The 11,339-nt window shown below is 57.8% G+C and overlaps 1 protein-coding gene across 1 annotated transcript in view; it reads right to left on the bottom strand.

Moving 5' to 3' along the window:
* PHACTR3 (phosphatase and actin regulator 3) overlaps positions 1-11,339 on the bottom strand; it is a 59,504-nt gene that overhangs the window by 19,451 nt on the left and 28,714 nt on the right. The window contains exon 8 of the mRNA XM_006922106.1: positions 4,082-4,235. Within this exon, the coding sequence (XP_006922168.1) occupies positions 4,082-4,235 (154 nt within the window). The remainder of the gene's footprint in view (positions 1-4,081; positions 4,236-11,339) is intronic.

Raw genomic sequence — 11,339 nt, 5'->3', positions numbered from 1 at the left:
CATGACACTTTTTTCCCCAGGGAACTTGTGTTTTCGTGGGGGCCTGGGTGGTGGCAGCCGGTACCGGATGCAGCAGAACAAGATGTACGAAGGGACAAGCTCGAGGACCATTTGATGCCCGCGTTGAATGCTAAGTACCCACTCCTGAAGGACGCCACTGGGCTTCAATCAGCCCCCCGCCCCGCGGCCAGTCCCAGAGCAGACGAGCCCCCTGGGGAGAGGTGACCGCAGGCTCCGGCATCGCTGACATGGCCTGCTGGCCCCCGTCTCCAGGCAAATCACATGACACTCGGAATGAGAGCCACCATGGGAACGCGACCTCCAGCCTGCTGGCTTCCTCGGCGCCCCAGGAGCTGTTCGAACACGGCAGAACTCACGTCATCCTCGCCGAGGCCTACTGGTGGCCTCCTCCCCCTGCACAGGTGACGACTGGCCCAGGAGTGTGTCTGGCCGGAACCGCAACAGCAGCAGCTCCAGCCCGCCTCCTGCCGGGAACACGCGCGTGTGTGTTTTCCCAGGGACTGACCAGAGGCGTCCAGGGGCTCCTGGGAGGAAGGTGCCTCTGCTGTCCGCATGTGACAAACCAGGAGGGAGATTCAGAGGTGGCGGTGTCACCCCAAACCCACACAGCGGTGACAGGAGGGCGGGACGGACTCCGCCTGCCCACGGGTCCTGGAGCCCGAGCTCGACCGCATCTCTCCCTGGACAGTCCCGCCTACTCCCCACTGTCCCATGTCGGGGGACATTTCCATCACCTCCCGCCACCCCCACCCTAACACAGGCATGAAGCGCTTTGCTTCATGAGGCCCAGCGTGTTGGCGGAAGGCAGGCCGCCATGAGCAGACGCGAAGCTGTGACTGAGATAAACACACGGGGCTGGGCAGCGCCGGCCCCTCTAGAAGGCTGCACCTGAGGCCCGTGCACGGTGACCCGGGGGGTCCCCCTGGTTCATGCCCCACCTCCTCCTGCTGTGGGATGCCGGGCAAGTCCCTCCCTGAGGCTTCGTTTTCTCATCTGTAAAATGGAGATGGTTTATCGGGTTCTCAAAAGGACGAGATTAATGAGGGAAAATGAGCGAAACTGACCTCATAGGGTCGGCACTAAAAACTGAAAGCTGCAGGCACCGTCACGGCCAGCTCCCCTCACACAGTGGCCGTGCACGTGACTGGACGGCAGCTGCCACGGGGCGCGGCTCCTTGACGCTGCACTTCCGTGACACCTGGGCTCAAGGTAAGCTGGGCTCCCGGACGGGAAGGGGTGAGACTCGTTATGAGGGCCGAAGGAGGCCCTGCCTCCGCTCCGGCCCCTGGACCAGCACCCAGGGTGTGTTATGGGGGTGGGGGGGATGGTGTGGACAGTGACAGCTCCATCTAGAAAAAAACCCAGGAGTACCCGAAAGATCGAATTTTAAGGGTCTGGAAATCGCACGACAAAAGCTCCAACTGCCTTCGGGATAACGTAGCTGGCACGTTGCCACGGCAACCAGAGGCTGAACCATTCCACACGTGATGGCAGAAGCATCTCTGGAAGGAGGCAAAACGAAGACCGAGGGGTCCCATTCAGCGGTTCCTGGCGGGTACACGGGGCGGACTGGCCAGGAAGACGGCGTCTGGCCTGCGGGACGCGACCTCCCCACGGCGGCTCTGTGACTAATTCTGTGGTCACCTTTCCGCTTTTAAGCACAGTGACGAATGTCCGAGGACCTGCTCACCACTCCATTCCAGTCCAAGGGTTAAAATGAGTCACAGAGTCCGCAGGTGACGGAGGCCGTCGGGTGTGGCTTCCGGCACCCCCGCCTTGCCCCGCGGGCTGCCGTCTGCGTTTATAAATAAAGTTTTATTTGTAAATTAGGTACCTCCCATTCATTTCACACTGGCTATGGCTGGGTTTGTGCTACAACGAGACGTGGGTTTACAGGCTGGAAACGTTCACGATCTGGCCCTTCGCAGACAGCCTGTCGACACCTGTGACAGGCCATGACCACCTGACACACGAAAAACGTCTGCACCTCGAAGAAAAGTGTGAACCGAATGAAAATACGACTCTACACAGGGAGGAGGGCTGAGCGACGCACAAAACCGGGAAAAGGTTAAAAGCCAGAATTTCCAAAGGAAACGCCTCAAACCGTTCAGATGCAGAGAACGGCAGGTAAGGCGCGCGGAAAGAATCCTCAATGCGGATAAACACGGAAAAACACGTCCGGTCTCCCTAGAAACAGGAGAAAGGAGGAGCCACCCTCACGCGATCGCCGCGCGCCCGTGGGCCGGACGGCTGGAGCCGTCGCGGCGCATGGGCAGAAAGGCAAACCAGTCCCGCACGTGGGATGCCGCGGCCTCCTGCGGGGTGCGGCGGCTGGAGGCCCCCCCGCGAACGGACCGAGCACGAGGAGGGGTGTGAGCGCTGTGAAAGCGAAAACTTGGAGGAAGCGGAAGAGCCGAGCCTCGGATGGGTGGTCGGGGCCCCAACAGGCTGCCGAAGCACGCGGGGGTCTCAGAGGAGCACGCCCGGCGAAGGACTCCGTCCCCTCTCGCAGAAGACGACGAGCCTCGTCACGTGAAAGGCTCTGACAAGTCCTGTGGCAAGTAAACCACTGGTGACACGTTTTCCCTTTTGTGACCATCAGCCGGGGACAGCTTGTTTACAGAAAACCTGTCGCCACTTTAGGAAATGCTCGTCCAGATGCTCCATATGGGGGTCCTGGGCGAGACTGCGCCTGGGGGGCCCTTCCTGCTGCCCTGAGTGAGGCCCGTGCTCAGGCCTCCGCCTTCCCCTGTGACCACCAGCCCCCACCCTCGGGGAGCGACACGGCCACACCTCCCGCCCCCACTCCGTCCGCCCCACGGTGGTCACCGAGCATCTTGTCGTACGGCCCGGGGCCGGCATCGGGACGCGGGAAGGCCCGAGGCAGCGCCTCCCCACAGTGGCACGCGAGCGAACGGGAGGGTCTCCTGCACCCCGCACGGCTGTGTCGCCAGCAACGCACCTGCTCCGCATAGGAGTAAAATCGGCCTCTGCTGCTGATCGGACACACAGTGACAAAGTCGCGATGGGTCCGATGACTTCGCTCCCATCAGGTGAATGAGGCCCCGTGGGGGGCAGTCCTGTCACCCCATCGGTACCGGGGATTTCGTTAAAACATCCTCCCGAGACATTTAGAAAGCTTCTCCCTGGGGGTCCCGTCCCGGGTCCGGGAGCCACGGGTCAGCACCAGGCACCTTGACCACAATCCACGCCGCCGAGCGCGGCCTCACTGAGAAACTCGGGGCCGACCCGGGAGGGACCTGCGAGAACCCGGCTCCCAGGCCTCGGCAGCCCAAACAGCCAGGGCACGTGAGCGAGCTGGACGAAGCTGCTCTGCTTCTCTGGGAGCGACCTGGTCCCCAGAGCTCGACACCACACCCCTGCGCCCCCCCCCCGCCCCATCTGGCGTCCGGCATCAGGGAGCATGACCGGATTCCAACAGGCCCCGGCTGCTAACACGCACACGCTGTCCCCTGTCCCTGCCACAGTGTGTCTCTAGCCGCAGACCTGTGACCCCTGAGGGCACCCCTGGGGGCTCTGGGCCGCAGCCAGGGGGCAGACGGCTTGACTGGGTGCAGTTTCCCCCAGAACACACAGAATCCCAGCTTTTCTCGAAACTCTCAGCAGGTCGGCGATGCTCCACGCACGGTCTCGCGGGAGGATGACCAGGTGGAAATGAGTGGGACATTTCCCCTCCCCCGCCCGCCCCGCGAGGCGCATCCCGCCATCTCTGTCTCCTCCCCACTCCTATACCCAGTGACTCTCCACTGGGCACGAACCCCCAGGGGTCATGTGGCAAGGTCTGGGACAATTCAGGTTGTCACCGGGGGCTGTACCATGTAGAGACCCAGGATGCTGCCAAATAAGCATCGAACGGAGTGCAGGACTCCCCCAAACCTTCTGGTCCCAAGTGCGGATAGCGGCGACAGGGAACCCCTGCTGTGGGCGCCCGTCGGGGGCCCGGGGTGGCGTGGCGGGGAGAGGCGAGCTCACACGGTCCCCCGCTCCCCCGCGGGGCAGGCACGCGTGGCCTCCGCGGCCTCCCCACGCGGCCGCTTACTTGGAGAGCTTCATCTCGATCTGCTGCCGGATCTCCTGCCGCTCCTCATCCGTCCTCCTGGGGAAGATGTTGCGGTCCTCCAGCTCCTGCTTGCTCGGCCGGTTCCGCAGCTTCACCGCCAGCAGCTCCTTCTTGCATTTCCGCGGCAGCGTTCCTGAGGCCGGGGAAGGAAACGGGGGTCAGAGAGGTGCCGGCTGGTGCCACAGCCACCCACCTGCCGGAGGAAGGGGCGGGGACCACGGGGGATGCTGTGCGCGGGTGGTGGCCCCCGGGGGGCGCAGTGGGCAACGTGGGGCGACACTGATCCGCCGTCTTCCTTCCCTAAACCCCACGCGTAGGGCCCCCCGCCCCGGGCGGGGACGGTCATTCCTCCCGGGTCTCCGGGGACAGTCCTGGTGGACACCTGCTGCCCCAGAGTGATTCGCAAGAGCCCCCACGTCTTTCCAAAAGTGTCCAAGTTTCTTTATCCATGGCAGCACCCCCCCTCCCCACCACGCAGCCCGCCGTCCCCACGGCTCGCTACCTCTGGCCATTGGCTCGTCCTTCAGTTCCTAGAACATCCCACCTTGGTCTGTGCCCCAGGCTGTCCCCCGCTTACTGGCCAGCTCGGCCTGGAACGGCCGAGCTGGTCCTGAACCATCCCCTCCAAGAGGGTCTCCAATCACCATCTCTCCACCTTGTAACCGCCCCTTATCCGATCTCCTTCTTGTACGTTCGTTTATTCTGTCTCCTCCACGAGACTAAGGTCAATGACAGTCTGCTCTCCGGGGTCCTAGGACAGCACTGACCGAGTAGGTTATCAGTGAATGCTGATAACCCTGGGGGTGGGGGGGAGGCAGTAGCGTGGGGGCTGATTCAGGGTCCACGAGGCTGAGGACGAACTTGGCGTTCTGCGCACATCCAGGATCAGCAGAGCAAAATCAGGGCACGGGCAAGCTCGTAGGGAGCAGAAATGGGGTCTGGCTGCATTCACAGGCAGAGGGTCGTGCACTGGGGTGCTCCGAAATGCCGGGGTCCCGGTTAATCGAGCTGCCTCAGTGACCTAGTCCCCACCCGCCCCTGGCAGATACTGACAATTGGCAAGTAGCTGCAGGTATAGTGCAGACTGCAGGTTTGCAGGGTGCGGCTCTGCGGTTGCACAAGGACACAGATTTAAATCCCGGGGCCCAGACCATCAGCCATCACGGCCACAGATGAAGGCAAACTTTATCCCTCAGGAAAAATGGCTCCACAAAACAGAGTCAACCCCCAGGGCAGGAGAAGGAAATACAAAGCAAGAAATAAGTCTGCTAAATGCTAGTTTAACAGAGCTCAGGATAAAGTAAGACACTAAACACTGGGCTGAGCTGAGGCGTGAATTTCGAATGCCAACTTGGCGTTCTGCGCACATTCCTTACGGGTTTTAGAGAGAAGAGAGAAAAATAATGACCACAAACCATTTCAGCAAGGGCCTGAGTTTGTTCTAATAGCTTCGTAAAGGGCAGGGATCTTGTATTTAGAGAATCAAAAACAGCCTGAAGGAACGGCATGCATTTTTCGGTGGGTCTTCACTGCATGTTCTGGAGGCAACTGAAAGCTAGGGTGGCATTCGTGAGTTAAGGTGTCTCGAAGGTCTCAGGACAAATCCTCCGTGACCATCGAGGGTGTAAAACGTGGCGAGGATGGATCGCCATTTTCAGAGAACTATGTTATGCTCAACCGTAAAACGACACCGTGGTTTAAGCTCTTTAGCTTCTGATAGAGAAAATCTCTAAGCCTATTGCAAATGTCTCAGGCTTGTCATTACGAACTTTAATTACGGTTGTTCTTAACTGAAAGATCCTTGCATCAGAGAGTTCTAGATGTGACTGAGAATTCATGCCATAGAAATTGCTAGGCTAGGAGCAGCCCTTCCCCGGCCGTTCCCCCAGCCTCTGTGAGCACCCCTGGGGCGCACAGTAGGGCCACGTCGAGCTGACTTCAGGTCTTTCCCAAGGCATCGGGAGGTTATCAGGGTTTGCTACTTAAAAGTCAGAAAATTCCCAGACAGCTTAGAACGAGAGCTTTCCATGAATTTGATGAGCTTCGGCTCCCAAGTGCCCTGCCAAACACTGAGCCACGTGCGAAGCTGACGCAGAAGCCAGGAGACCTCTGTGCCCGGACCGCGGGGAGCAGGCAGGCCTCCACCCCCGAAGGCCCCCAAATACACTTGTCTTCTGATCATTCTGTCCCAGAAATCCCTTGACCAGGAGATGGGACTCAAAACAAACGGGAGGGGCCCATAAAACACGCACAAAGGGCGTTCATCAGCCTCGTCTGTGAAAGCGGGAACGACGTAAAGGCCCAACAGGAGGACACCTGTTAGGGCGCGGTGCCTCGGCGCCACCTGAGCCCTGGGAAGCCTGAGCACAGCGCTGCAGGTGTTCCTGAGGGACAAAGGGACAGTCACGCTACGCTGCTGAAAAAAGCAACTAGCAGAGAAGTGTGCTACACACGCAGAGACGCGTTCTCTGTCGAACTTAGGAAGGATGCATAATTGTACTATAAATCAGCCTAATTCTACTATAAACCAATGCCAGGCATCGATTATGCTAGTTATTCATTCTGGTGTTCCGTATTTCATCTTTATTTTAAACACCGTTTACTTATATAAAAATAGTTCTTTACAAAGAAAGAACTTTGTCAAGCGACATCAGTGAAGGTAGTGGAGACTCTCCTCCATGAAAGCAACGGGAAAACTGGCAAAAAGGGTCAGAATCAACTTTTTCAGAGCTCTGTAAATTAACCGAATGGCTACTGCCAAGCAGGAAATGTTTATCGAAAAAACGAACAAACGAAAACAAAAATGCCGGCTGACTCTCCGTCTAGTCCCCTGCCTTCTCCCCAGTGCTGCGGGGGCCTTGAAATGGAACAGTTCGCACCCTCGTGAACAGCAGTGCCCGGGAGCCCACAGAGGGGGCAGAGGGGCCTCGTTCCCAAAGGACTGTCGTCTGGCTGTCTGCTGTCCCTGTCCCCACCACAAGGCCGGCTGTGTCAGATCTGACTCAGAGCTGGCCTTGTACAAAGTGCCTGTCCCCAGGGGGCATTTGTTGGGCAGGTCATCGTCTCCCCAAGTGCAAGAGTTTTCATCCGTCTTCGGTCCTGCTCGATACTCCATAAATTGTCTTTTGGCAAAAACTGATAAAAAAAAAAAATCAATGCAGAGGCAAAAAAAAATTAAGTTAATTAAAAGTAAAACGGTGACGTTGGCAGATCCAGGTCGATGCAGCCAACGCTGAGGCGCCCTCTGCAACGCCCCACTGACCGCGATGGGCACCGCCAGACGGCTGGTGACCGGCACAGCCCGCTCCGCCTCATCGAGCGGGGACAGCCTCCCACGCTGCGTGCCACCAACACGCGGGCCGTCGGGGGACACACAACACGCCCCCAGCCCTGGCTCAGCAGCTCCCATCATGCACCCCGGTGGAGCAAAGGATGCGCGTAGCTAATCTCGGGCACCCACCGCTCCCTTCCTTCTCCCTCCGAGTCCCACGCTGGCCTGCGACACCCCGTTCTCGATGCCACGTCTGGCTCCCTCGCTGGTTCCTTGTCATCTCCCCACCTCTAGATGTGGGTGCACCCCGGGACTCGACCTGTGAACCCCTCTGTCCACGCTTGCTTCCTCCTCTGTCCCATGACAGCAAGAGCCAGCTGCTAATGGCTCAGGACTTCCCTCGCCAGCCCCCTCCCACCACACCGTGAGGCCTGCCTGCATGTCTGGCCCCCCTCAGGATGCCCCCACCTGGCACCCCTCAGGTGTCACAAACTTCGCAAGTCCACAGCTGAAACCCAGAGAGGTCAAGTGACAGAACCAAGGTTTAAACCTGGGCCTGACCCCAGAGTCTGCATGCTAACCCTGACGTTCATGAATCTGCCCGGTTCAATCAGACACCTGCTGATGATGAATGCACCTGTCGCATACCCGGCGCCTAAGAAGCGAAGACTGTGTGATGTACGCCCCACTGAGCTCACACACGGAGGGAGGGAGCTGCGCAAACGGGCGTCTATAATGACCCGGAACACACTGTGTGTGTCTCTGGCTGCCCATCCCCACAACACGCCCCAGTTACTCGTCGGTGGGCTCTTCCCTCGAGCTGGAAACATCTTCACTCGACGAAGAGAAAGAGATCGGTGAGCTCGTCCACAGAGCAGACTCTGCCGTGTTCATTTTTTTCCCGTGCACGGACTCAGAAAATGACTGCTGAGTTCTGGGGCGCAGGGCACAGAGGGTGCGCCTGCCGGGCAGGGAGTGTGAAGTCCAGGTCGAGGAAGGCTTCTGCGGGGAGCAGCCCCCAAGCCGGCACCCACGAGGACCTGCCCTGTCAGAGCCCAGCTCCGCGGCACAGAGGGACAGGCGTGAGCACTAGCCTGGGGCTCCACGGCGAAACGGCCACATGAACTTCTGCTTCTGACCAAGTTGGAGAAACAAGGACTGAATTTTCCTTCCCACCCAAAAACAAAAACAATCAAAATGGATGAAACGATGGGTTTCAAGACACTGAAAAGGACCGTGATCTTTGAGAGATGAGACACAAACCACGTGAGCCCCACGGCGGCCCAGCTTACGGCCTCTGAGAAGTTTCTGGGCCGAGGGCCCAGGAGAGGGACCTGGAGGGACCTGGGACAAGATGAAGCCGAAAGCCGAGAGGCCCGGGGGCCAGAGGCGGCCAGCACCTGAGGGGCAAGGGCTGGAGGGGAGAGGGCTGTGCAGGGGAGCCCAGTGCAGGGACAGGAGGTCGGTCTGCACCTCGAAACATGGCCACGTGGAGAGCAGATGCCTGAGCACCCCGACTAAAGGCAACGTTCTCAGAACAGGTGGAAAAGCAAGACCACGCTGCACGCCGCCTACGGAACGCGCACCCTAAGGACACACATAGATGAAAAGTACAAAGGGAAGAAGATGTACCATTCACAAGGAAGCCGAGGTGGCCTATTAAAATCAGACGCGGCGGACCTTAGGGCCACCAACCTTGTCAGGAACAAACAGCATCCCTTCACAATGACAAAGGGCCGGCTTCGTCAGGACAGAACGATCCTCAGTGTTTACGGACCTACTGAAAGGCTCAAATACATAAAGCCCAAACCGACAGGGCTGAGAGACGAAATAGGTACTTCTGGTTACCGTTGGAGATTTCAAAACCTCTAAGTAACGGATGGAATCAGTAGACAGAAGCGTGTACGGAGAAGACAGGTGAGCCACACTCCGAAGAAATCCGATTCAATTCCCATTTATACAAGCGCTCTTAGCCCGCGACCCCACAGCCCACGCTCCTTCCAAGGGCATGTGCATCATCTACCCAGGGACACCACATGATGGGCCATCGATACGTTTAAAAGTGCTCGGTTCATACGCAGCATGCTCTCTGATCCAAGCGGCGTGAAGCTGGAAGTCAATCACAAAAAGAACTTTCCGGAACAACTCGGGTCTTTGGAAACTAAATTGAAAACTTCTGAAAACTCATAGTTCCAAGAAGAAATTGAGAGATTAGAAAGCACTTTGCAGTAAATAAAAATCTAAGCTATCCAAAGGGTGCTGGGGGCGGGGGGCTTACAGCACTAAATGCCTCCGTTAGAAAAGAGGTCTCGAACCGTTTGCCCTCAGCTTCTAAAACGAGAAGAGGAAGAGCAAATTAAAGCCGGGGAAGTAGCAAAAGCACACATTGGCGCAGAGACCAATAAAATAAAAAATAGAAAAACAGTAAAGAGAACGATTGAAACAGAAAAAGCTGGTTCTTTGAGAAGAGCAATAAAATTGACAAAACTCTAGCCAGACTTATCGGGGAGCAGGGGCCGAGAGGGAGAGAGGGGCATCCCCGAGATCGGGAATTGGAGAGGTGATACCTTCATCTGATTCCCTCCAGACTGCCAAGCCTCACTCGAGGAGAAATGCATAAACAGCGCAGGTCTATATCCATTCAGAAAACACGATTTCTAGTTAAAAACCTCCTTCCACATACAAAAAACCTCTGTAGGCCCAGATGGGTGCGCTGACGAATTCCATGGAAGCCCCAATAAACACCAACTCTGTACAAACCACCGCGGAAAATGGAAACCGAGGGAAGACTCTGCCACGAGGCTGGACCTTCCTGTGCCGTCGAAACCAGAAAGGACAGTTAAAAGAAGCTGAAGACTGACGGCCTCGTGAAGACCGACGTAACGTTCTAGCAGATCAAATCCGACAATTTATAAAAGTGACAGTAGACCGTGACCAACTGGAACGCCAGGTGGTTCATCATTTGGAAAAGCAGTTGATGTAATTCACCAGATTAGCAAACTTAGAAGGAGAAAAACGTATGACCGCCTCGACGGCCCGCCTTTCCACCCCCGGGGTCCTTGTCCTGACAGAGTGGGAAGGGGCCCACCAGGCCCCCATCACCGGTGACTTAATGACAGTGTCCGTGAGGCTCACGGAGGCGCGAGCTGCCCCGGTCACAGTGGAGAGCAGGCGGCGAGCTCAGAGGCGGTCTCGCCCGGCGACACAGACAGACACCCCTGGAGGCTGGTGGGCTCGGCCGCTGGGGCTCGTGCATGGGGCTTTGACAGTGAGCGGGAGACAGGAGGATGGCGGGGTCCTCACTGTACGAGCCCCATGCGAGACCCATCTGAGAGCCTGTCCAGGCACAAGTGGGGCCATCTCTGATGTGCTGTGACGCTGTCATTTCAGACATTATACTTTTCATTCTAGAATTTTCATTCGGTTCTGTCTTCTGGTTTCTGTTTGTCTGCTAAGATTCCCCATCCGTCCGTTCATCTTGTTCTGAAGACTCCAAACGTGTTTACGGCAATGGCGGCTCTGTCTTCTCTTCACTGGGATCCTGTAGCCCAGCGGTCCCCACCTTTGTGGCACCAGGGACCGGTGCTCCTATGAGAATGTAACGCCTGGTGACCTGAGGTGGAGCAGAGGCGGTGATGCTGGCGCTGGGCAGTGGCTGCAGATACAGATGACCCTTTGCTCGTCTCCTGCTGTGTGGCCTGGTTCCTAACAGGCCCTGCAAAGTTGGGGACCCCTGCTTTACAACACTGTCCTTACTCCAAAGGCTTGATCTTCCTGGAGTTTTAAGAGACTGTCCGTACTCACCGAGGTCTCTCCACTGTCTGGGCCGGACCCTCCCCAACACTCCCCAACCTCTGGCACCCCCATTCAGCTCTCGCCCCACAGGTGATCCCTAAGTCTCGTGGCATTCTGCCCGCACAGCCACATCCCAGCCGCAGCCAGCAGAACCTCCACACACGCTTCTGG

This window comes from Pteropus alecto, unplaced genomic scaffold (genome assembly GCF_000325575.1).
Source record: "Pteropus alecto unplaced genomic scaffold, ASM32557v1 scaffold45, whole genome shotgun sequence".
Taxonomy (NCBI): Eukaryota; Metazoa; Chordata; class Mammalia; order Chiroptera; family Pteropodidae; genus Pteropus; species Pteropus alecto.
Note: the sequence above shows the minus strand (reverse complement) of the source record. Positions and strands in the feature narration are given on the sequence as shown.